This window comes from Myotis nattereri (assembly GCF_964212035.1).
Source record: "Myotis nattereri genome assembly, chromosome: 10".
Classification (NCBI taxonomy): Eukaryota; Metazoa; Chordata; class Mammalia; order Chiroptera; family Vespertilionidae; genus Myotis; species Myotis nattereri.
In genome coordinates this window covers 43037435-43064534 of record NC_138085.1, presented here as the reverse complement: position 1 = coordinate 43064534, position 27100 = coordinate 43037435, and the positions used below count along the sequence as shown (strand labels likewise).

The 27100-nt window shown below is 42.8% G+C and overlaps 1 protein-coding gene across 1 annotated transcript in view; it reads right to left on the bottom strand.

The window, feature by feature from the left end:
- Positions 1 to 17975: 17975 nt before the first annotated feature.
- Positions 17976 to 27100, bottom strand: part of GFPT1 (glutamine--fructose-6-phosphate transaminase 1) — a 59239-nt gene continuing 50114 nt past the window's right edge. Inside the window, exons 15-19 of the mRNA XM_081101147.1 lie at positions 23885 to 23999; positions 23190 to 23317; positions 22210 to 22377; positions 21053 to 21214; positions 17976 to 19585 (exon numbers count right to left, since the gene is read on the bottom strand). Coding sequence (XP_080957273.1) covers positions 19541 to 19585; positions 21053 to 21214; positions 22210 to 22377; positions 23190 to 23317; positions 23885 to 23999 — 618 coding nt within the window. The 3' untranslated portion in view covers positions 17976 to 19540. The remainder of the gene's footprint in view (positions 19586 to 21052; positions 21215 to 22209; positions 22378 to 23189; positions 23318 to 23884; positions 24000 to 27100) is intronic.

Below are 27100 nucleotides of genomic sequence, written 5' to 3'. Positions count from 1 at the left end.
GAAGGGGCCCTCGGAAGGCTGGGTCCGTGAGGGCGGGAGGGCACTGCAGAGGGACCAGCTCGGGCCAGGGCACAGAGTGTGGCTCGTTGTGGTGTGTCTGTAGCAAAGACAGGCATTGCTGCTGGCTAACTGCTTACGGCTGATTTTGACGAATGATTCACTTTGAAACCAGCCCCGCCAGGGCTCCATGTGGCCCAGGGGCCTGGCTGGTGAAGTCATCTCTCTTGCCCATCCGTGTAAACACATCACAGAGCAGAGCCAAACCACTGGGAGCTGGTGGGACCAGGCGAGGGGAGGCAGCCTTGGGACCAGCGCTCCCTCCCTCTTCAAGGTCCCGGGAGGAAACCAGGCCCTTCTGTCTGTGTGCAGTGTCACCATCTCACCACCTGAGCTTGAAAACACAGACGGGACGCTGGTGGGAAAGAGCTGCAGAGAAGCCTGGAGAACTGCTCAGAGCTATCGGCAAATTTACCCACCTCTTCACCTTTGACTGATTTTTTTCTTACTTTTTTTTCTTTATTGATTAAGTTATTACATATGTGTCCATATCCCCCCATTGCCCCCAATCCCCCCAATCCTGCCCTCACCCCCCCCCCCTTGTCTGTGTCCATTGATTTTCCTGATTGGTCGAAGTTCCCTGCAAGATGAAGTATCCTGAGCCCAAGGAGATCGCTGTGGTGGGGGGCTTCCAAGACGGCTCCCAGTGACTCCCACCTCCTGGGAGGGACCTGGAGACATACTTCAAATGAGGAGAAAATGGTCAAAAAGTGAGGGGATGTCACTTCTGAGATGATAAGACCGACTTCCGCCTGGCTTACCTTCCACTCTCTCTGGCGCCTCTAGCTCAGCGATTTTCAACTGCTGTGCCTCCAGGATTTCCCCCATCCCCAAGGGCACATCGCATGGCTCTGCTCTGCTCTCCGTCTACAACACAACCGCCCGGAGGGCTCCCCACGTTGCAAGCACTTGGACACGAAGCCGGGGCCCCGGGGAGCACAGCTCAGGGCGGCCGGCGGCCCACAAGGGCCTCGGAGGCGAAGTGGGAAGCGCCCTGGCAGGCCCACGGCACCCGCAGGCCCGCGGTGTCCAGGCGACACCGCAATCTGCGCGCATCTGAGAAGGGAAGTGAGTTTTTCTGAACATCGTAGCGTTATCCGTGCAGAGTTTCCTGCCTATCCCACGTTTTCAGTCTGCATGCATGAGAAGGTTTAAATCGCATTCGATTTATTTCATTTCAACCGTTTTGTTTTGAACTTTTGGCAGGTGTGTTCACAAATAATTTCAAGTAATAGCTATATTTTCTTTTGACTGGAAAGTTATTTTTAGGCAACAGCGTTCCATTTGAAATGGACACGTTTCTAATAAAAACACACAACTTCAAGGAGAGCGAAGAAAGCGATGCCCGTGCATCACGTGCTGCTGCGCCCAGCACGACAGCAGCTGACACTCGAGCAGCACCTCACTGCCACGCGTCCTTCCAAAGCTGAATTAGAAACGACGTTCGCCATCACGACAAAGATGATCGTCACTTGGCTTTTCGCCCAGTGAAGAAAATCCGCCGCGACCCACATGTGTCGTTTGTGGAGAAAAAATCGCAACCAACTTACGGTTCCAAGTGAACGCCAACAAGGTATGTTGTTTTGCTCCATCCTCCTGGGTGGGAGGTGGCATCTCACTGTGGTTTGAGGTGCATTTCCCTGGTGATTAGCGATGTTTAGGATTGTTCCCTGGGCTTATTGATCATTTGTATAGAAGATATGGGTTTCTGAGTTGTCAGCAGACGGGTGCCAATGTCACGGGTGATCTCTGCTGCTGCTTTCCCATCCAGTCTTCATCTCCTCCTTCTTTCTTACTCAGATCTGCTTGTCCCCGGCTAGATCACTCACTAATGACACCCTGGAGCCAGGGAGGACGTGGGACCTTGTTCTCCCGCGGGGTGCTGGGGGGACTCCTGAGACAGCATTTATGAAATGCAACGGACTCAGTCAGCATCCTCCTTTTGGCTTGGCTTGTTCCCCTTCTCCTTCCTCCTCCCTGGAAGGTAGACGTGATGCCTGGAGATGTGGCAGCCATTTTGCTCCCCAGGGAGAAGAGCCACATGCTAATGCTGGCGAAGCAGGCTTTTAAACAGAGCCCGGTCAAGCCTGGACTGACAGCCTTCCCCAAACTCTGTCACAGGAGACAGCTGAGCCTCTTGCTTATATCAGCCACCATCTGTTGGGTTACATGCAGCCTAACTGACGTATCACAGGAGTGGGTCTGCTCCGGTGAGTGCACAGAGGACAGAACAGAAGAGAGCGCTGCCCTGGGACATGCTGGGAGGCATAGAAGGCAGCGGAGGAGTCCGTCAGGTCAGGGATTGACTGGGAATGGCTAGTGAATGGGGAAAGCATGAAGTTATGATAGCAAATGAAGGAAGGAAAGGCAGCATTCAAGAGAGAGAAGGCCAGCACTCTAGAAGCTTTAGCAGTGATGGCAAACCTATGACACGCGAACTCATTTTTTTTGGTTGATTTTTCTTTGTTAAACGGCATTTAAATATATAAAATAAATATCAAAAATATAAGTCTTTGTTTTACTATGGTTGCAAATATCAAAAAATTTCTATATGTGACACGGCACCAGAGTTAAGTTAGGGTTTTTCAAAATGCTGACACGCCGAGCTCAAAAGGTTCGCCATCGCTGAGCTATAGAGACACCCAGCAAGGGAGCGGAACCGCGCAGAAACTCCACTTCCTTAACGTGCGCCCTTCCTCCTTTCTGTCTGACCCCCTAGCCCAGCGGTCGGCAAACTCATTAGTCAACAGAGCCAAATATCAACAGTACAACGATTGAAATTTCTTTTGAGAGCCAACTTTTTTTAACTTAAACTATACAGGTAGGTACATTATTATTAACTTGATTAGGGTACTCCTAAGCTGGCCTTTGCTAAAAACGTCCTCAATCTGATGGAGGCACGTTCACTGAGGTCGACCCCTTCCAACTTTCCCATCCACACTCGTCTTGTATACTTGTTTCAGATAGCCGAGTGTGGATGGGAGTTGGAAGGGGTCGACCTCAGCGAACGTACCTCAAAACCATGTGCCTCCCCCGCGTATCCCGCGGCCTGCCTGCACTGTGTCTCCCGTCGCCCCACCGACCGACACCCCCCACTTCTTCTAACGCCACTTCTTCAAAATAGACTCGCACAGGCCGAAAACCGACTTCTGCGCATGGGCCACGAAGTTTCAGTCGCACTGTATGTGCACCCGCACGTGGAATTTGTGGAAGAGCCACACTCAAGGGGCCAAAGAGCCGCATGTGGCTCGGGAGCCGCAGTTTGCCGACCACTGCCTTAGGACATCAGATTCTGATTAGCATCGAACTGAAGCACGGAGCCTCAGGGATGTCACCTGCAGGGACAGGGTTTCGACAAGCTGACGCTAAAGTCTTGGCTTCAGTTTTTTCAGCCCCAGGCCCGTGAATGCTGAGCAACCCTACCGGCCACAAGCTCATGCAACCAGACAGAACAAGGCCGTGGCTGACGTCAGGTAGGTAGCGGCTCCCTACCTCGACCCCAGTTCCTTTAGCAACCATGAGGAATGATTTTTCCCCCTTAGTAACCCGTCCCCTGGAAGCCATTGGGGAGCCAGGCTATGAGCACTAGCTTACCTGTGACTCCAGGTTTGGCGCCATTTCCTCAGCTAATATACCCCTGCCTTCTTGGCTGCAAACTCCTGTTTGTGTTTCATTGGGTTTTGATGCACGCAGACAAATGTACCCCTTTATTCCCCTAACACAGCGGTTCTCAACCTGTGGGTCGCGACCCCTTTGGGGGTCAAATGACCCTTTCACAGGGGTCACCTAAGACCATCGGAAAACACATATATAATTACATATTGTTTTTGTGATTAATCACTATGATTTAATTATGTTCAATTTGTAACAATGAAATTGGGGGTCACCACAACATGAGGAACTGTATTAAAGGGTCGCGGCATTAGGAAGGTTGAGAACCACTGCTTTAAGTGGAGCGTAGAGTCCCAAAGCTACCTCAACACCCAGGAATTCAGACTTCTTTTGAATAACCAGGTTCAACTTCCAAATCAGGGCAAAAATTCTTCTCACCTTGGACCACATCTTAACTACAGCCAGAGACAAAGGTTCCCTGGTCACACCCCAGCCTCACTGACCTCAGCTGTATTCCTTGTGCCAAAAGGGGTAGCAGCCAAAAAGAAATGAGGTGTGAGAGAACAAATTTTAAGGAGAAGGATATTTACAGATAGATTCACCTTTCAACACTGGAGCTATGAAGCCAGGAAAGTTGCAATTTGCAATCAAATGTCAGACATGTAGACTCCTGGCTGAGGAGTGTAATTGTGTCAGCTTCCTGAATTGTATTCTCAAAACCAGCCTGGTGGGCACAAGATGGGCTTTAGCCACCAAAATGTAGAAAAGAGAGAAAGCATAAGGCTTTACACAACTGTAGGAGGGCTTTACACAACTGTGGGAGGGCTTTATGCAACTGTGGGAGGGTTTACACAACTGTGGGAGGGTTTTACACGACTGTGGGAGGGCTTTACACAACTGTGGGAGGGCTTTACACAACTGTGGGAGGGCTTTACACAACTGTAGGAGGGCTTTACACAACTGTAGGAGAGCTTTCCGTGTTGTGTAAGTCCAACGCCTAATTCAACACCTTAGGGAGGTCATCCATCAGCCAGGAACTCATTTCCAGGCTGCTCCTCCTTACACAAGAAGGCAGGATTCCCATCTGGACTGGCATGGCTCAGTGGTTGAGTGTGGACCCATGAACCAGGTGGTCATGGTTGGATTCCCAGTCGGTGCACATGGCCGGGCTGCAGGCACAATCCACAGTGTGGGGCATGGAGAGGCAGCCAATCAGTGATTCTCTCTCATCATTGATGCCTCTCTCTCTCTCTCTCTCTCTCTCTCTCTCTCTTTCTCTCTCTCTCCCTCCCTCCCTCCTTCCTCTCTGAAATCAATAAAAATATACTAAAAAAAAACAAAACAAAAAGAAGGCAGACTCCCCACTCAGCTCTCCCAGGCTACAGCCCATTTCCTGGGTCCAGCTAAGGAGGCAGAACGAAACCACCGAAATCTGACGGATACAAGGAAACTCAGTTTGCAGTCTAGAGCAAATTGCCCCACAGACACCAGCTCATTTACTCCTGCCTTGACCCTAAGTGGAAGGCAGAGGGCTGCATCTTGCAGGTGAATATTTATCTCTGTGTTCAGAGTATTCTTGAGAATTTTCTGAGCAAGTCGGGGGAGGAAGCTGGTTCAAAGAACTGCCATGCTTGCCCCATCACCCTGACTTACTGTGGCCCCAGAGAAATACACTTTGGTCCTTGCTATCACCGCCCTTTGGTATCTTCAAGCGCCCCCTTGTGGTCACTGCGCGCCCCGGCAGCTTCGGTCTCGGCACCATTCCCAGTTATCCTGCCACACCCGGGGGTGCCGCAGACGCAAAGATGTGACAAGCTGAGCCCCTCTGACACCTGTCCTTCCAAAGCAGGAATCATCGACGGCGGCATCTACCGCCTGGCTCGTCGCGACTGAGGCTCCAGGAACAGGTGGAGGTGGCGGCCAGGTGGGAGGAGCTGCGGGGGACCTCTGCCCGCCCCTCCAGAACCAAGTTCCAGAACGGTCGGTACCCGCAGGGCCTAGAAAAGTGCCTGAAGCACAGTGACTGTTAACCACGCATTTCTGGAAAGGGGGGCCGGGAAGGCCGAGGTGCTGGAGAGAAGGGGCGGGGAGAAGGGCTTGGAGGCCGCCTGCCCAGTGCCGCTGGGTCTGCAGCGCGAGATGCTCCTCAGGATGGCTCTTCGCTTCTGCTCTCTAGACCCGGTCTGGACCCATCGCCACCTCCAGCCTCCCAGGGCAATCACACCCCGCAGAGGGAAAAAAAAAAAAAAAAGGAAAAGAAAGAAGAATAAAGGAGGCCTTGCCTGGTGGCTACATTCTTTCCTTCGACTCCCGCGGGATTTTGCCCAACGAAACAAGGACAAGCTGGGACGACCCTGCCCCCTGGTGGCTCCTTCCCGTCACAGCAAGTGTTTTAATCCTGGGCGCCATTCAATTTTTCCTAAGAGATTTTATTAACAACTTGGATGCTCTGTCCATGGAATGACCCGTTGCTTCCTCCCGGTCACCCCACCTTGGGGTGAGTTCAAGAGGCTCACAGTAACAGCACAAAATGGCACTTTTATGCTTCAGCCCCACCTGCGGAATTGTGGGTACTGTGAATCCCCACAAGTTCCAATCAATTCGTTCTACATATCCCAGGGAGCCTGGGCTGCCTGTGACTGCCAACACTTCCTCTTGCTAAGGTGACCCCTTTTCTGCCCTTTGCTCTCCCTCTTTTCCTAATACTCTCCTGTCTGAGCCTCATGAATAAGACTCCACTGCTCTGACCCGTGAGCTCTGCCTCACTCACGGTTGTCCTTTACCTCTTAACCATAAGCCACTGTTCTTAGGCAAGTGGTTGCTATCTTCTGACGCCTCCTTCCGTAAGGCCCTGGTGCAAATAGCTGCTGTCAGTATTATTCCACTGCCTTCCCCCAAGGTTCTCCAATTAGACTCTCAAAACTAAACCCCCTACCCTAGCTGGTTTGGCTCAGTGGATAGAGCGTTGGTCTGCAGGCTGAAGGGCCGCGGGTTCGATTCTGATCAAGGGCATGTATCTTGTTTGCAGACTCTGATCCCCAGCCCCAGTCTGGGTGCCTGCAGGAGGCAACCAATCATCTCACATCAGTGTTTCTGTCTCTCCCCCTCCCTTCTACTCTCTCCAAAAATCAATGGGAAAATATCCCCCCTCAGAAGATTAACAAACAGAAACCTAAAACCCGTTTGCAAGATGCCTCTTTTAACATTTTTTAATTTTTATTTTTGAAATTATTTTATTTTACATATTTTGTTATTCAGTGAATTTTTTACTCTATTTTTATTGACGTTTTATTGTTGACAGATGTCCCTATTCCTCCCACCTTTGCCCATCTTTGCCTCACCCCCACCCACACACACCCCCTTTTCCTCTGGCCATCACCACACTGTTTTCTGTGTTTGTGAGTTATGCATATATGTTCTTTGGCTAATCCCTTCATCTTCTTTCATCCCGTCCCTCTCAATCCATTCCCCTCTGTGACAGCTGTCTATTCCATGTATTCATAAGTCTGTCTCCTTTGTTACTTTATTTTGTTCATTGGATTCCACATGAGATCATATAGTACTTGTTTTCCTCTGACTGGCTTATTTCACTTAGCATAATGCTCTCCAGTTCCATCCATGCTGTTGTGAATGGTAAGAGTTCTTTCTTTTTTACAGCAGAGTAGTATTTCATTGTGTAGATGTACCAGTTTTTTATCCACTCATCTAATGATGGGAATTTGGCTTGCTGCCAAATCTAGGTTAATCCACTCATCTGCTGATGGCACTTAGGCTGTTTCCAAATCGTAGCTATGGTAAATGTGCTGCTATGAACACAGGGGTGCATATATCCTTTCTAATTGGTGTTTCTAGTTTCTTGGGATATATTCCTAGAAGTGGGATTACTGGGTTAATGGGAGTTCCATTTTTAATTTTTTGAGGAAACTCCATACTGTTTTCCACAGTGGCTGCACCAGTCTGCATTCCACCAGCAGTGCATGAGGGTTCCCTTTTCTCCACATCTTCAACACCTGTGTTTGTTGATTTATTGGCAGACATTCTGGCAGGTGTGAGATGATACCTCTTGTGGTTTTAATTTACATGTATCTGATGATTAGTGATGAAGAGCATTCTTTCATATGTCTATCGGCCATCTAATATTTTAAACAAACAGTTCTCTCAGATATCTCCGAGAGAGAAATGATTAATTGGTTCTAAAGGGAAAAAGCAGAGAATGAAGACATCTGGATCCCAGCCCTAGTGGTCACCGTCCAGCTGTGCCCCTGGAGGTCACGTTGTACCTGTCAAAATAGCAAGTGATAAGGAGGCGCCTGGAAGGGTAGGGCCTGTGGTGTTCATGGAGGGGAGAGGGGATCAGGGGGTCTTGGAGGAAAAGAAACTTGAAAAAGAGACAGTGGAGCAGAGGATGAGAGTGAACATGGCATGTTGTCACAGCCTCACCCACTCCAGGAACTGAACCCTGTAGTATCTCAAAAGTCTGCAACTTTTTTTTTGGGGGGGGGGGGGTGACCAGAGAAGAGTTTATTGGGGCCAAACATGGCCCTGAGGAGAGGACCCAATCCAGACCTGCAGGAAGAAGACACGGATTTGTTCCCCAAACACAGAGCAAAACGTTTTCCTGAGAAGTTTCAGAAATGCCCAGACACGAAGCTACTGGGGTTGTGAGGGGTCCTGAAGTTTGGGTAATAGAGCTAAACAGACTGACTGCTCCCAGAGATACCTGGGGACATAATCCTGGTTAGTCTGGGTCACTGGAGTCCTGGTGCTTGGCCTGCGTACATCACGCACATTGCGCTCCCTTGGACTAGAACCAGTTTATCCATTAGGGAAACCCTGGGAGGGCATCAGTAGAGAAGTGTGGTGCTCATAGCTGATAGGGACCCCCAGTGCTCCCTGCTGGCTTTGCAGACCAAGTGAAGAGACCCCACGGGCTGCTCTGAGCCTCTGGGCAGGTGTAGAGATGTGTCCAGATATCCGGGAGAGAGAACACTGCAAAGAGCTTTCCCCAAGCTCGTGGAGATCTCTGATCACTCCATGTTCCCAGGGAAAGGATGCCTGGAAGCTCTCTTTCATTCAGTTCCCTAATGTGCCAAAACCTGGGCATGAAAGCTGGATCCAGCGATTTCTGCGGCTAGATCTGCCCCTGCTTTTCCCGTTACAGGATCCAATAAGGGTTTTTCGTTACTCAGAACCACCAGAGTCCTCTCACAATACAGGAGCTTGTTAAGACTTCACACGATTGGATACAGGCCAAGAGGAGGGCGACATCTCAGGCGATGGCCGTAAGAGGTGTGGTCGATTGTGAGGGCTCTTAAGAGAGACAGAAAAGTTGGGGGGTGGAGTACAGTTAAGTCAGGCATGTGAACTGAATTAAAATGTCAGTCTACTTCTGAATGCTCAGTGCAGGCTGGTCCAATAGACTTCAGATCTGGGAAAAGCCCATTTTACATTTTTATACTGCAGGTTAATCTCTCTTCCCATCACTAAACACCCTTTACCCCGGCACTTCATGATATCAGTACTTAACATTTAATTCTGAAGTGTACTGGGTGCCTAAATACAACCACACACCATAATAAAGTTCTACTCAAGTCTAACTGGCATGAACTAGCTACACACAAAGAGAAGAGGCCCATGTGGATTGAGGATTATTAAATATGAAGTATGTTTATCAGGAAAAACCTTTGTTTATATAAACAGTAGAAACACAGCCATGGCAACCCTGCTTGGTTTGCTCTGCAGTCCAGAAAGGCCTCCCAGCCAAATACCCGCCTCCTTTTTCACTGCTAGCCTAAAAATTTTTTTAAAAGATCTCCAGCCAAAATTCCATGATCTGCCTGGTTTCCAGGCTCAGAAAATATCATTTACAAAGTGCCGGGGAACCAGTTGAAGCCACTGCCAAAGGTTCTAAATGAAAGCTCATTTCTCACACACACACTCACACACAAAGATGCATGTTGTTTGCCAACTACAGTATGCTTTCCCTTCCTTATGTAACCCAAGTTTCCTTGGGCCCCACAAGCCCGCGGGACCAATGAAATCACATAAATGACCAGCAGTAACCCATAGTTCATCTGGGTTCTCCCACCTGTTCAGAGGCCTTCAGCCTCCTAGGAAGTGCTCCAGAGTAGTGTAGGGGGTGTCCTTAGATGTGCCTCTGAATAAATCCTCTCTGCAGTAGTGTCCACAGGGAACCCCAAAACCCTGAGGGGGGTCAGGGCACTTTGTGGGGTGGTGGAACTGAGAACCCTTCACCTCCCTGTGTGTCTCACTCAATAAACACAGCCCAAACAGGCTGCTGTGCCCCGCCTTATCTTACTGACATTTTTAGTGAAAGACTCCCCTTCTATCCAAAGAAAACAGCCACCCATCCAGGAGCTGGTCTAAGTGGTGGCACCAGACTCTTCTCAGGATTACCATCCCCTCCAGGAGGGATGGTCAGTCATCCTGCCTAATCAGCAAGAGGCTGCTCAGGCCTCATCCAAGTAGGCTTGTGGGGAGTCCCGGCCCACCCATTCAGACACAAACATGTCCGGCCCCACTAACACCTAAAGAGGGACACCTGATCCATCAGCAAGAGAGGCCATTAAAGAATTCAGCCCTAGCTGGTTTGGCTCAGGCCCATGGACTGAAGGGTCCTGTGTTTGATTCCGGTCAAGGGCACATACCTAGGTTGCAGGCTCCATCCCCGGCCCTCATTGGGGCTCATGCAGGATACAACCAATCAATGTGTCTCACATAAATGTTTCTCTGTATCTCTCCCTCCCTTCCACTCTCTCTAAAAATCAATAGAAAAATATCAAGTGAGGATTCACCAAATAATAAATAAAAGAATGCAGCGGGCCCGGCCGGTATGGCTCAGTGGTTGAGCATCAACCTATAAACCAGGAGGTCACCATTCGATCCTGGTCAAGGCACATGTCTGGGTTATGGGCTTGATCACGTGTGGGTTATGTAGGAGGCAGCCAATCAATGATTCATCATTGATGTTTTTCTCTCTCCCTTCCTCTCTGAAATAAAAAAATAATTTTAAAAAATTCTTTAAAAAAAGTCCCTGTGAGCCCTAGCCAGTTTGGCTCAGTGGGTAAAGCGTAGGCCTGTGGACTGAAGTGTCCCGGGTTCGATTCTGGTCAAGGGCACATGCCCGGGTTGCAGGCTTGATCCCCAGTAACGGGCATACAGGAGGCAGCCAATCTATGATTCTCTCTCATCACTGATGTTTCTATCTCTCCCTCTCCCTTCCTCTCTGAAATCAATAAAAATATATATTTTTAAAAAATTTTAAGTCCCTGTGATATAAAAATCCAGCAGGGATAGCCGCACTCTTGCCTGCGGCAGGTGATCTGGGCCAGGCCCTGGGGAAAGGATTGCTCTACTCCAAGAGGAAAGTCAACTGACATCAGATTATTTTCCTACAGCTTTTCCCACTTCTTAACATTTGCCACATTGTATTCCACATTCCAATTTTCAAAAGGACAGGAGCATTACTAATATATTTTTTTTTAAAAAGAAGTAAAATTAACTGGAGTCAAGAAATTTATTATTTCCAAATGTATAAAGCATGAGATTTATGGCTGAGCATCAAGTATGGCCTTTATCTGAAATGTTCTCCTTGAGCAGGGGTCCTTAAACTACGGCCCGTGGGCCACATACAAATACAAATATTGTATTTTTTTCCCGTTTTGTTTTTTTACTTCAAAATAAGATATATGCAGTATGCATAGGAATTTGTTCATAGCTTTTTTATACTATAGTCCAGCCCTCCAACGGTCTGAGGGACAGTGAACTGGCCCCCTGTTTAAAAAGTCTGAGGAACCCTGTGAGAGACCAGGGAAATCGGACCTGCAGAGATTGGGTGCTGTTGCAATATATCCAGTTAAGTTTGGTCAAACTTAAATTTTTCTTTCTCTTTTTTTAAAAAACTTGGCTTACTACAGTTTTATTTTTTTTTAAGTTTTTTAAGTTCTTAATAGAGAATAAATAATACCTGTCTCATTTACCTACTTCTCATTCACCATTTCTAATTTACCCATTCTTCAGTGACCTATGGACTTTCCAAAAGTTGTCTCATTAATATAAAAACCACCTTTATGGTGCTCATCACTTACACAATTCCAAGGGTTTGAGGAGCTCTGTGCCAGAAACTGGACAAAGCCAAATACATATTTGTTATTGTTAAGTCACAATACAATACTATACAAGGTACTTCTGCTCTTATTTTACTCAGATTTGGGTCTATAGGAGCACAGGGTGTCACCTCCCATACAATGATCTGAACAATAGACTTCAGTTGGTCAACCCATAAATATACAGGTAAATGATTACTGAAAATTGAAATGAATGTTCTCCCCATCAGGGAGACAGAGCCAGGGCTCACACACATTCTTGCATGAGGTTGTACAATGAACCCCATGAAGCTACGATATCTAAAGATTTTTCTCAAAGTGTGGGCCTCCACCATCCATATCCAGATCATCTTTACTAAAAATGCAAATTACTGGGCTCCAACTTCACCCACTGAATCACAGCCTCTGCCACTGACCTGAGAATCTGCACTTTTTACTTGGCTCCTCGGGCCTGCATTTCCCCAGCCTTCTAGTAGCTGTGTCAGCCCAATTCCCCATATTAAATCCTTTTCCACCAAAAATGCCAGCAAGTAAAGGAAACTGAAAGAGAAAAAAAGCTATTTAGAATATAACTTAGGTCGGCAAGTATTTTATTAAGCTGCTACTATGGCAAAGTCATTGTGCTTAGGCACTGAGAAGTATGTATGTTGTTTAAGCAGAGTATGATCTGTGTACCTGAACTGCACAAGGTGAGAATGGAAAAGCAAGAGTTGGCTAATCAATTGTGTGACAGGCTTATCCATTTAAACATTGATCCAAGTTTTGAAGCATCCTATTTGGGCACAAGCCAAATCATTACAGATCCTTTAATTTAAAAAATAATAACATTTAAAAAATCAGCCTTACCTTCTGACAGGGTGATTGTCAACATGCCCAGTGCTGCCCATACTTAGTTTCAACATACTGAGCCAAAAATAACAACAACAACAAAATTTGAGAACCATCAACTTAAGAAGATCACACTTTGGGAAGATCAAGTTGATGAGACCAATGTTTCCGTAAGTCAGCTAGCTTCTCTCTGTTCCGGGCAACAGTTGTGGTCCTTCATTCCTGTGTACGTCACAGGAAGAACCAGGAATTTACAAACAAACTCATACACATCGACTCTACTGAGAAAACAACTCAAAGCACCTAAGTTTCTAATATGTCAGTAAAGTCTATTCTGCATTCAGAGGCCAGAGTATTTTTCCACTTCACTTAAAGCATAAAAAAAAGACTACATATATGAAGAAGTTTCAAAATTAATTTTCTTTCAAACAAGGAAATGCTTTAAACTTTAGTAACTACACATGGGTCCAAGTTTATAACCAAGAACATAAGAGAGAAATCCTACAAAGACTTCTGACAGTTCCTAGGTTTCTACATAGCAGCAGTAAAAGTAAATTCAACAATCCGTTTACATTTTATTCCAAGGATAAATATAAAATTAAGAGATAAAATTCAAGCCCTAACTAGTCTGGCTCAGTGGATAGAGCGTCAGCTTGCGGACTCAAGGGTCACAGGTTCAGTTCCGGTCAAGGGCATGTACCTTGGTTGCGGGCACATCCCCAGTGGGGAATGTGCAGGAGGCAGCTGATCGATGTTTCTCTCTCATTGATGTTTCTAACTCTCTATACCTCTCCCTCTCTGTAAAAAAATCAATAAAATATATATATTTTTAAAAAGAGATAAAATTCAAAGCAAATATGCTTAACATTTCAAAACATGTCTAAATACAAAGAGGGTTTAAAAAAAAACACACCCACAAGCCCCATGAATCAAACTAGCTAGACATTCAAATCTAACAGAAAGACACAAATTTAATGCAATTTTGCCTGCCCCCAAACTAAAATCCTTTATTGTCTCAGGTATTTTCCATCCCATTGGCGGGGATGGCGGGGAGACAAAGCTTCCTAATGAGTGCCTCTCACATTTAACTTGCCATAGTGAAACCTCCATGACTGATACCACACTGGCTTTTCCTAATGAGGAGAAGGGCCATTGACAGAATCAATCTGTAGTGATTCACATACATCTAGACCTTTGCAGCCTGGATGTTGTATACAATTTAAAATTAATTGACATAAGACTTTGGATTTCACAAATTAAGAATGTATTAGTTAAGCCTTAGCTGGTTTTTCTCAGTGGTTAGAGCGTCGGCCCTCTGACTGAAGGGTCTTGGGTTTGATTCTGGTCAAGGGCCCGGACCTCAGTTGCAGGCTCAATCCCCTGTCCCAGATCAGGGCACCCGCCAGACGCAATCAATCGATATGTATCTCTCACATTGATATTTCTCTCCCTCCCTCCATTCCACTCTAAAAAACAATGGAAAACATATCCTCGGGTGAGGATTAACAAAATAAACAAAGAGAATGTATTAGTTAAGAAACAAGGAATCGCCCTAACCGGTTTGGCTCAGTGGATAGAGCATCGGCCTGCAGACTCAAGGGTCCAGGTTCGATTCCGGCCAAGGGCATGTACCTTGGCTGCGGGCACATTCCCAGTAGGGGGCGTGCAGGAGGCAGCTAATGGATGTTTCTCTCTCATCGATGTTTCTAACTCTCCCTCTCCCTTCCTCTCTGTAAAAAATCCTGGCATCTCCTCTGATATTACTATAAGATTAGTTTATAGCTCTGGGATGCTTGTTAAGCTACTAAAGCTCCTACATCATTTTTGAAAGTGAGGGAGAACTATTTACCTTTGGATTAATGAAACTCAGTAAGAACTTCATTCCCTCATCCAAAAAAATGAAAGAATTTGTTTTTCCCTAAATGCCACTCCAATGAAAAGTGGCCTCTTAACTCAGGGAAATTGTTTCTTGGCCTTTAAGCACGCAGTTTACTGACAGCCAATTGAGGAGGATTTAAAGACAATTCCTCACTTAGGAGTAAAGCTGAATTTTATGTCAAAAATGTGTCCTGTGGAAAAAATGATCCCTCCTGGGTGGCAGCTCTACATTTTGCTACAGAGCAACACAGAGTGAGAGAGACAAGAGACTGGGCTCAATTCTCTGGGCAGGCAAAACAGCACATCTATTCATTCAAACCACCCTGGTATACCGGTATTCTGCAAAACACAGCAAGTGCTGTGAGCACTAAAGACAGAAATTATGGCTTGCTGTTTATAACAGGATCCTGTAAAAGGAATCTTTGTTCTATGATTAACAAATTGCCAGATCTACAGAAACTTTAAATTTGGAGTACAATTGACCCTTGAACAACATGGGGGGAAGGAGTGCTAATTCCCTCCACCCCAGTCAAAAAGCCACATGTAACTTCTGATTCCCAAAAAACGCAATAATTACTGTTGACCAGAAGTTTTACTAGTAACATAAAGTTGATTAACACAAACTTTGTATGTTTTATGTATTATACCATCATAATAAAGGAATCTAGAGAAAAGAAAATGTTATGAAGATAATCATAAGGAAGAGAAAATACATTTATAGTCTATTGAAAAAAATCTGCAATTCAGCCCAAACCCGTGTTGTTCAAGAGTCAACTGGGCATGCTGTCTTGCTACTCACCCATTTTAAATATCCTTCGTTTGCAACTACCAATTAACTTAAAGTTACTGATCACTGTGTACCCCGGCAATTTGCTAGAAGCAACACATTATTAAAAAAAAATTTTAAGACTTGAGAAAGTACATGCATGCAGTATGACATCAGAAGAGTAGAGCCTTTCTAAAACACCTGTGAAGTTGGAGCAGAGACATGTCACTTTTGATTATATTAAATGCAATCATGTCTTCTTTCTAAAAGCAACAATAACGAATAAACTTTTAACATCAGAAATGTTTACTAACAATTCAAGTAAACATTGGCTACATTCTAGTACAATACAATCTTTGACACAATTACAAATATGTATGCATTTCAAATATTAGCAAATTGCTTCAAAATGCAATTCTCAGAAAGTTTTAGTAATTTATTCACAGTTCAGGATTAAAATGACTGGACTTACAAGGCATGAGGAAGAAATGACCAATTGGCTCAGTTAACTAAACATTCATTTTAAAGAACAGAAACTAAACCAGCAAGGACGATCCTAAAATTTCCAGCTCACAAGCAATATAAACAAATACAAAAAGTTTTAGACAAAAAGAAATTCAATCACATAACATTTAAAAAGCTAACAGGATCATTTCTATATTCATTCTGAAAACTAGTATGGTAAGAAAGGTAATTCAAGAATTTCCTAAAATGTTCTCACTAGCCATTATTTATGGTATATTCCCTAACACTTATATCAGCCTATTATAGACCTACAAGTTAATATGTTATAACTTTACCACCTTGCTATTTAGGATTTTATTTTAAGCCTGGATACTATTGGCTCAAATCTAATATTATCAGTCCTATTGGTTACCATGTCACAGATCTGAAGATGTGGTTAAATTAATAAAGCCAAGGAAATATTGATATATTAACAATATTTAAATATTGTGGGAGAAAAATGATTTAAGGGTTATAACTTCCAAATTCGATTCTAACACTAAAAACTAAGCAATCTGAAATATGCTTTTTTATTGTTTAAAGTTTTACATATAGTATTACATGTCTCCTTTTTTCCCCATTGACCTCCCCCCAGCCACTCCCACCCTGAAATATGCTTCTATGGGTAAAACAGTCTATCTAATATCCTGGTATAGAAAAATCTACAAAATGTGTGGATATAAGACTACAATACCTTTCTTTACTAACCATTTCCTTCAATTTCTTTGGCCTTCACAAATTCAATGGGAACTATGAATTCTTTTGAAATAAACATTTTTCAATGACATTGTATTTTTTCAGAAAAATCACTTAGGTTGTATCATACCAAAATTAACATTAGTGTTTCCCTTTTATTGTTATAGCATATTCTAATTAAAAAAAAAAAATAAGAGAAAAAACTGACCCCAAAGGATTTCTTAAAATGTTTGTTAAAGCAAACTTTCAGCTGGTTTTCCTCCCTTGAAGAGTTAACAGAAGAATCAAAGGAACACCACCAAGGAACCAAGAAAAAGGCTCCTTTCCTTCCATCTGCATAATTAACTCAGGCCAAGGGACCTGTATGTGTTCAAAAGGATAAGACAATACCATCTCAGAAGGAATTTTCTAAAAAACTAAAGAAAGAAAATCTGTATTAGCTCCCTTGCCCAACAGCCCCCTCTGCACATTACCCTGTGTCAGTTCCCTTTTAGTAGTACTGATGCTTGTTTTTCACCTTTGCATTTAATGAGTGCTGTTCCTTAGTGAACCGCAGATACAAGGATCTACATATAGCCTGTGGTAACAGCTTACTCTACAAAATGCACTTCACCTCTTCTGAGCATGATATATCCCAAAACTTGGATCATGATTTAAGTGAAATCCACTCATAGCACTTGACATTAAGGGTACTCTGTTACCCTTTCAATGACCCCAGTCTTCACTTGTGATGAGCCTACCTGGAGACAAATGGGCTTTGCTTTAAACAAGATGCACCTTTCAGTTCCTAGCATAGTCGCTTGCCCATAACAGGCTGTTGACATAGTTATAACAAACTAAAATCAGTTAATATTATTTCTCTCTTCTCATTTATTCCTATGGCATAAGTGATTAAAGAAAGATCAAAAAGCTGACTCTGAAGTAACTATCATTTCCTGGGTCCTGTGTTAAATGCTACACAACCCCAGGCCTGAAAAGGGCTTATGGCCTGGCTGGTGTTGCTCAGTGGTTGAGCATTACCAAGAGGTCCCAGGTTCGATTCCCAGTCAGGGCGCATGCCCTTTCTGTGATACACAAGCAGAATTCTATGCTTCTCTTGCAGCAATGGCTGTCAGAAAATCTTCATCTCATCAAGAAGTTCAAAAACAGAGAAAGGAATAGACTGGGCTTACATAATTTGCTAAATATCTTACCTTCACAATTTTAAAGTGAAAACTTTTGAAAGAGGACTTAACCAAAACATAAATATCCTTTGCTATAAAATCCCCAAAATGTGGCCAAAAAAGCTCCGTGAAGAAATTACAACTTTTTCAGTATCAAACTCATAGTCTACTCTAAATATTTTAATCTAAATTGTTAAGTTCCATTTCTGGCACTAAGCAGCTAAAGACACCTCAACATCAATTTATTTATATCTTCTTCATTCCTAAATAAATTGAAGGGGTAGATCACAAAAAATACAGAGAGAAAAATACCTAGGAAATAATACAGGCATACCTCACTTTTTTGTGCTTCACTTTATTGTGCTTCACAGATGTTATGTTTTTTTTACAAACTGAAGGCCAGACCCTCAACCAGCAGAAGGATTATGACTCGTCTACTGCAATCCTGGCTTTATTACGGTGGTCAGGAACCAAACCCGCAATATTCCCAAGTTTTGCTTGTACTGAATTTGACGCAATCCTTCATTAATTTCAGTGTAAAGCACATAGTTTTTTCTAAGTATAGCCCACCATATAGAGTCAAATGACTAGTCAATAGACTTGCAAATCTTCCAAACTATTGCAGAGAGTTTCCAGACTCGCAGGAAGGTACTAGTTTTATAGAAAGTAGTGAAGGGACTTTAAGTTAATTGCAGGAAATTCTTTGGGCCAAAGTTGAAGCGAATTCTGAATATATCAATACTGATTTAATTTGAGACATGTGATGACAACTCTGTGTGGTGACTTCAAAGAACAAGATAAAATATGTCATTCAGCTGTGATTAAAAAACTACAGATACAAGAAAATAAAAACCATTTTTAAGAGATGAAAAAACAGAGTCGGAAATCTAATAAATATATATTCCATCTTCAAATTTAAAATTATACTGTTAGCTGTCCAAAGCAGCTCAAATTTAGTTTGTGCTATGAAATTATACAAATATATTCTGTTAAGGGCTGGAGAAAACCAATGCACTACGATACTATTTAGCTTCCTAAACTACCCTGACCTATAGATAACAAACAATAAATTTGAGAGACTAAGATTAACTTAACTTAGGTAGAAATCCCACCAAGAAAAGTTTGTTTTTAAGTACACTAACAAATTTCAAAATAAATCATAGCATCTTGTCTTTATATATAACTTAGCAAAACTGTAATCAAATGTCCAAATACATTGCCACTGGCTTTAGATCTTCTAATAAATGCACTACTCTTTCATTGGTCTGAATGAATAAAAGCATGGTAAAACAAATGCCAATTACTTTTAAAATACACAATCCTCTCAGATTGAAGCAGAGTCCAGAAATCCAACACCCAGCATCTTTTAAAGAAAATGAAAGCTAGCCCTGGCCAGTCTGGCTCAGTGGTTAGAATGTCAGCCCAAGGACCAAAGGGTCTGAGGTTTGACTCCCGGTTAAGGGCACGTACCTGGGTTACAGGTTGATCCCCACCCTGGTCGGGACATGTATGGGAAACAACCCATCGATGTGTGTCTGTCTCACATTGATGTTTCTCCCTCTCTCTCTCTTCCATCCTCTCTCTCCTTCTCCCTCCTTCTCTCCCTCCCTTCCACTCTCTCTCTAAAAATCAATGGATAAAAGATCCTCAGGTGATGATTAAAAAAAAGAAAATGAAAGCTAACTGTTTCTGATAATGATTCCATTTTTCAAACTTCCCCACAAATTACTGGAAAAATATGAGGTAATTTCACAAAAAGCACAAATTTAGTGGAATTATAACTGATATATAAATTAGGATTTACTAAAAAAAAAAAAAAAAAAAAAGGCTTAAAGGAGTGATATTTTAAATCAAGATTTTAAATACAAAAGGTGTCTTGTGTTGCTTAATCGCCCAGTTTCAGATGCTCCTCATTCTACTGTTACAGATTTGGCAAGATTCCGGGGGAAATCAACCTGCCAAAAAAAAAAGGGGGAGGTGGGGGACAAGATTAAAGAGATTATATAGATTGGGGTGTGGTTGTGTTCTATAAGCAAGTTATTTTTGTAAAAACAGAAAACTTATTCATTAACCATCTTTACTATAGACTACAAAGAATCAGATTAGAAAATATAGTCACATAATGTCTCTTTAAAAGTTTTGAAATCAGTTAGGAAAAAGAATCCTAAAGAAGCCAGTTCTGCACAGGAAGAGTCCAGTGATGGCCTCCAGAGGTGGCAGGCCTCCGAGGGGACAGCAAAAGTGTAAGGGCAGGATGTTTTGGTTGTCACAATGACTGGGGGACAAAGAATTATAAAAGTCCTGAAACCTGTGAGATAATCCTAAACAAAGAATTAGGAAACAGAATAAAAACAGGCAGAGATTCCCTAAGAGGGTAATCTCTGATGGTGGCTATAATCTCCAAGATTCCTTTTTAAGTTCTATGGTAAGAAAATGTTATGATGTAACCTACAAATTGGGCCAAGTAAATGTAACAGGTGATAGATATTATATATATAGTAGAGGCCCGGTGCACGGATTCATACACATTGAAAGGAAATTAATTAGAAGGTGGCTGGCAGGAGCAGGACTGGGTGAGATGGGCTGGACACACTCTGGAGCCAACCTCCTGCAGTCCCTCCCTGGCTGGCACACCTGGGGCAGCACCGGGGCTCAGAGGGCATCTGCTGAGTGAGTGGGGTCCCTCTGGCAGGTGGGGCCTCTCGGCCTGGCCTGCAGGGATCGGGCCAAGACTGGCCATCCGATATTCCCCGAGGAGTCCCAGAGTGTGAGAGGGCACTCTGCAAAGTTGCTGTCGCTCAGCAGCTCCTGCATTGAGCATCTGCCCCCTGGTGGTCAGTGTGTGTCATAGCTACCAGCCGGCCAGTCGGTCGGCTGGTCACTTAGCCTTTTATATGTATAGATGTTATATCTATACTAATAAAAGGGTAATATGCTAATTAGACCACACGTCTTCCAGATGTCCTCCCACAAAGCTGGAGCAGCTCAGTGGCTGTGAGGGCTGGGGCTCCGGCAGCTGTGAGCTGCGGCGGCTGGCAGTGGCAGCAGCAGCAGGGTGATGGGGGTGGCGCCTTCCCCTGATCGTCCCAGTTGCCTCCCGCCCAGCGGGGAGCGGAAGTAGGACATCCCCTGAGGACTCCAGGACTGTGAGAGGGGGCAGGCCAGGTTGAGGGGGAACCCTCCCGCCCCCGCCCAGTGCATAAATTTTTGTGCACTGGGCCTCTGGTATATATATATTGTGTGTGTGTGTATGTGTATGTGTATATATGTATGTGTGTGTGTGTGTGTATATATATATATATATATATATATATATATAGTGGATTTGTCAAATGCTATTGCTAAATATTTAGAAGGAAAACTATTAGAATGTACTCAGGTAAAAAGCCAGCCCTAAATTCCTACAGTGCTCCATCACTTACATCATAGCCTCTCAGCACAGCAAGGTGGAAAGCCAGCAACTGTAAGGGGATCACACTGAGAATGCCTTGCAAGCAGTCCACTGAGTGGGGAACCTTGATTGTTCTTTTTGTGTTCTTAATGGTCTCGGTATCTTCCTTATCACAAATCACCACTGGGCGTCCCTGGGAAAGAAAGCCACATACACAATCACAAGTAAACAAAGAAAGAGCTGTAGCAAGTGAATGTGCAAATTTTACATTCAATAATTCACATGTGGCCTCACTAACACAGACTTATTTAAACTCACAATCCTATATGGTAAGTCAGATTGATCTCATAGTCAAGGAAATTAAAGCTTGGTGGGAGTCAGTAATTTATTTAAGCTCACACAACTAAGAAACACCAAGCTCAATACAGATGCTCCTCTACTTATAAACCCATCATAAGTTGAAAATATAAGCCAAAAATGTATTTAATACACCTAACCTACCAAACATCCTAGATCAACCTAGCCTACCTTTACCATGCTCAGAACACATATTAACTATAGTTGAGAAAAATCATCTAACACAAAGGCTATCTTATAACAGAGTATTGAATATCTCACGTAATTTATTATGCATATTACTTCCATACCATTGTAAAGTCCAAAAATCCTAAGTCAAACCACCATAAGCCAGAGACCATCTGTACTTGAATCCAGGTCTGCCTGCCTTCAAAACCCAAGTTCATAACAACTACACTGTGAGAAGAGATTAGTATCTTTTGATTATATGTTATATATTATAAAAGTATCTTTATAAATAAAGCCAAATGATCAGAGGAAAACTCAGTTAAGCACATCACCAGTAGTTTTAATATAAAATCTAGTTCCTCCTGAAATACACATGTAAGAATACGTATTAAACTAAAAGGGAGCAGCATAAGCTAATTAAAGAGGACAGGATTTGGAGAGCCAGACTTTGGTTTTGGTCTCAATTCTGCCTATTGTGAGATCTATGAGCTGGGTCCTGTCAAAACTCTGAGAATCTAATTCCTCACATGTAAACCTCAACATGTTTTGTAAGCTATCTATTGGGCCCTGGTCTATCACTTTAAATGTCATAAAACTCAATTAAGCTTTAATGGCCCATCTCTTAGATTCCCCAAGGTGTCCTCACAGCAGCCCCTGACTTACCTGCCTAGCAACCACCTGCTGAAGAGCATTCTGACACTTGGCATAAGTATGATCTCTCATAATGATCATGATGACAGGCATTAACTTATCCACCAAAGCCAGAGGACCATGCTTCAATTCACCAGCGAGGATGCCTTCAGAGTGCATGTAAGTGATTTCTTTGATTTTCTAATAGAAAAGAACTAGATTAGTCTTCAGTCTCTTTTTCAAAAACCCATTCTTAATTAAGCATTACACAAATATTAGATATCTGAAGTCGCTTTTTATCCAAAAGTATTAAAGGACCACCGATCTATAAATATAGCCAACAGGCTAACAGATCATTGTTTCTATAATATCTACAGTGACTAGAAGTTTTAAGACCTACAAGGACTTTTTCAAGATTTAATTTAATTTAAATTTTTTTTGTTAATCCTCACCTGAGTATATTTTTTCCATTGCTTTTCAGAGAGAGTGGAAGGGGGTGGGGGAAGAGAGAGAGAAACATCGATGTGAGAGAGACACACATCGACTGATTGCCTCCCACACATGCCTCAACCAGGGGTGGGAAGCAAATCCCCAACCCAGTATGTTCCCTTGACAAAGAATCGAACCCAAGACCCTTTGGTGTGTGGGCTGACATTCTAACCAGGGCTTTTTCAACATTTTAGATTCTCATGAACATACTCATGTAACTGTTCTACTTGGTTAATGTTTGACCTGAATTAAATCCCACACTTAGAGAACTTAATCTTTATTTCAGTCGTATCTGGACAATAAATTAACCAAAGCTACTTGCTAAACCCAAGCTATCATGCTAAAATGTACTCTTCTTTATTTTCACTAAGTATAAATTGTTACACCTTCTCAGGGCAAACAAACCAGAATGCATAAAAACAAAAGCACTTGTAAAAGTTTCACCTATTTCATTCAAACTAAAAGTATGACTATGTACAAGGTCCATAAGTCAACAGGCTGAAATTATAAGTGAGAAGACTTACTAGTGCCCCTTCAAGACAAGTAGCATAATGATAGCCACGCCCCATTATCAAGACCGACTTCTGATGATAAAGTTCTGTTGCCAGTTTCTGAATTTCATCATCTATACTCAGTACTTCCTTAATCAAATCTGTTAAGAAGTAACATTATAAACTGTTGAACAAAAATAGACAGAGGCAAAGAAGCACTGAACAGACTATCAAACTACAGTGGGAAGGTAGGGGAGGGTTGGGGGGGTAAGAGATCAACCGAGGGACTTGTATGCATGCATATAAGCACAACCAACAGATGCAAGACACTGGGGGGGTGGGGTGAGGGGGTGGTGAAGGCAAGTGTCAGGGGGTAGGGGAGGCCCGGGGGAGGTCAATGGGGGAAAAAAAGGAGACATATGTACTACTATTTGTAATACCTTAAACAATAAAATAAAAAATAAAAGAAGTAACATTAGCAACATCTATGAAAAAGGATAATTAACCGAACCAATATAAAAACAATAATATATTGGTAGCAACTGACAAAAGACCAGTGTTTCTATTCCCTTGTGATATCAGAGAGGAATTTTTAAATACAAAGGTGCAAAAGTAGAAAGATTTATTGACTAAACAGCTAGAAGCCACAGCTTCAAGTACAAGAAGAAAATGACACCCATTACGGCTCCCTTAGACAACAAAAGTGTAGTATAAGAGCATCTTCGTACCAGGCAGCCGCTTCAGTCCAAGCATGATCTCTTTGCGTCTCTCTTGCATGGAAATCCTGTCATCACACATCATAAGGGCGAACATCACAAGGGATACAAACTGGCTGGTGTAAGCCTGAAATACCACAAAACAGCAGTTGTATTTTAAGAACTTAGAGTTTTTCATTTAAAAAATATGCAAACAAATTCCCATTGGTTTTATAAGCACATATTGTCCATTTTCTTTTTTTAAATCTTCACTCAAGGACACGCTACTGATTTTATGGAGAGAAGGAGTAAGAAAGAGGGGGAGGGGAGAAGAACAAAGGGGAAGGAGGAGGGAGAAAAACATGGATGTGAAAGAGAAACATCGATTGGTTGCCTAAATGCTGGCAAGGATGTGGAGAAAAAGGAATCCTAGTACACTGTTGGTGGGAATGCAGACTGGTACAACCACTATGGAAAACAGTGTGGAGTTTCCTCAAAAAATTAAAAATGGTGCCCTGACCGGTTTGGCTCAGTGGATAGAGCGTCGGCCTGCGGACTGAAGGGTCCCAGGTTCGATTCCGGTCAAGGGCATGTACCTCGGTTGCTGGCATATCCCCAGTGGGGAGTGTGTAGGAGGCAGCTGATTGATGTTTCTAACTCTCTATCCCTCTCCCTTCCTCTCTGTAAAAATATCAATAAAATACATTAAAAAAAAAAATTAAAACTGGAACTGCCATTTGATCCATAGGAATAATTACATTAATAACATGCTATTAATAACTTTTGTGAATACTGCCTTCCAATCTCTACTATGTTTTTCCTTTTTATATTGTTTAGAAAATTAATTCTTAGCAGGTATAATTTTATAACTTGCTTTTATTTTTGACATAATAAATACTTTCCCAAGACAGAATGCTTTCTTTCTTACTTACTAGTGTGTAATTATCTTAAGGAACTTTTTCCATCTCTTTAGGCCTCAGATGGCCCATCTGTTAAAAGTACACAATACGCCGAGACCGGTTTGGCTCAGTGGATAGAGCGTCGGCCTGCGGACTGAGGGGTCCCAGGCTCAATTCCGGTCGAGGGCATGTACCTGGGTTGCGGGCACATCACCGGTGGGAGATGTGCAGGAGGCGGCTGATTGATGTTTCTCTCTCATCGATGTTTCTAACTTTCTGTCTCTCTCCCTTCCTCTCTGTGAAAAATCAATAAAAAATATATTTATAAAAAAAAAAAAGTACATAATACTTACAAGATAATCATGAGAATAAATGAGACAAGTATAAATCAAACAACATAATGTCTGACATATAGGCTAAAAACAAACTTTTTATTGATGAAAGCTTAAACTAAGACTTTAATTCAAAAAAATTTTTTCTTAACTACAGACTTGTGAATATTTTAAAACTTGCAGTCATGCTGCCGGGACTATTTTTAATCCCATTAGCTGTATATAAATGTAAGACATGACTGCTTTTTCACATTCTTTACAATATTGAGAATTATCCTTTTACCAAATTTTTACCACTGACTGATAGACAATGGACTCTTTCTACTCCTTTACCATATACATCTTGAATCTAAAAAAATTAAGATTTTTATTCATGCTTGTTAGCCATTTATGTTTCTTCTTTTAAGGTTTAACTTCATTGTTCTTCACTTATTTTCAACTTTGGCCTTTTTTTTTCTTTTAAGTGGGTCGTACCCTAGCCAGTTTGGCTCAATGGATAGAGCGTCAGCCTGCAGACTGAAGGGTCCTGGGTTCAATTATGATCAAGGGCACATGCCCAGGTTGCGAGCTCAATCCCCAGAAGGGGGCAGCCAATCAGTGATTCTCTCTTGTCACTGATGTTTCTATCCCTCTCTCCCTCTCCCTTCCTCTCTGAAATCAATAAAAATATATTCTTTTAAAAAAGTTGGTTGTAAGTCCAGGAAGCGCAGAGAACCCCAAACAAAAGGAATCCAAAGAGGACCACACCAAGACACATCATAATTAAAATGCCAAGAGCAAAAGACAAAGAGAGATCTTAAAAGCAGCAACAGAAAGAAAGTCAGTTACCTACAAGGGAGTACCCATACGAATGTCAGCTGATTTCTCAACAGAAACTTTGCAGGCCAGAAGGGAGTGGCAAGAAATATTCAAAGTGATGAATGCCAAGAACCTACAACCAAGATTACTTTATCCAGCAAAGCTATCATTCAGAATTGAAGGCCAGATAAAGAGCTTCACAGATAAGAAAAAGCTAAAGGAGTTCATCACCACCAAACCAGTATTATATGAAATGCTGAAAGGTATCCTTTAAGAAGAGAAAGAAGAAAAAGGTAAAGATACAAATTTTGCCGAAACCGGTTTGGCTCAGTGGATAGAGTGTCGGCCTGCGGACTGAAGGGTCCCAGGTTCGATTCCGGTCAAGGGCATGTACCTGGGTTGCGGGCATATCCCCAGTGGGAGATGTGCAGGAGGCGGCTGATCGATCTTTCTCTCTCATCGATGTTTCTAACTCTCTATCTCTCTCCCTTCCTCTCTGTAAAAAATCAATAAAATATATTAAAAAAAAAGATACAAATTTTGAACAACAAATACACATCTATCAACAAGTGAATCTGAAAATGAAGTGAATAATCTGATGAACAGAATGAACTGGTGATTATAATAGAATCAGGGGCATAGAAAGGGAGTGGACTGGCTATTCTTGGGGGGGGGAAAGGGGTGTGGGGATGCCAGAAGAGATTGGACAAAAATCGTACACCTATGGATGAGGACAGTGGGTGGGGAGTGAGGGAGGATGGTGGGATGGGAACTGGGTAGAGAGGAGTTATGAGGGGAAAAAAGAGGAACAAATGTAATAATCTGAACAATAAAGATTTAATTAAAAAAAAAAGTTGGTTGTAAGGTCTTTACTGTTATGTATCAAATACTTTTTCGCAGTTTGGTTTAACCTTTTATAATGGTGTTTACTGACACAGAAGTTTCATTTTTTTTTTAAACTCTTATGTAGTACTTTTAAATTTAAAGTCCTTCCATCCTAACATCAGTTAAGTATTATTATATTTTCTTAATTCTATTGTTATCATTGTCCCATATTATTTGGCTTTTTTTTTTTTTTTACTTTCAACATTTCATTTATTTGACTTTTTTTAAAGTATATTTTTCTTGATTTCAGAAAGAAAGGGAGAGGGAGATATAGAAATATCAATGATGAGAATCACTGATTGCCTCCTGCATGCCCCCTACTGGGGATCCGGGCA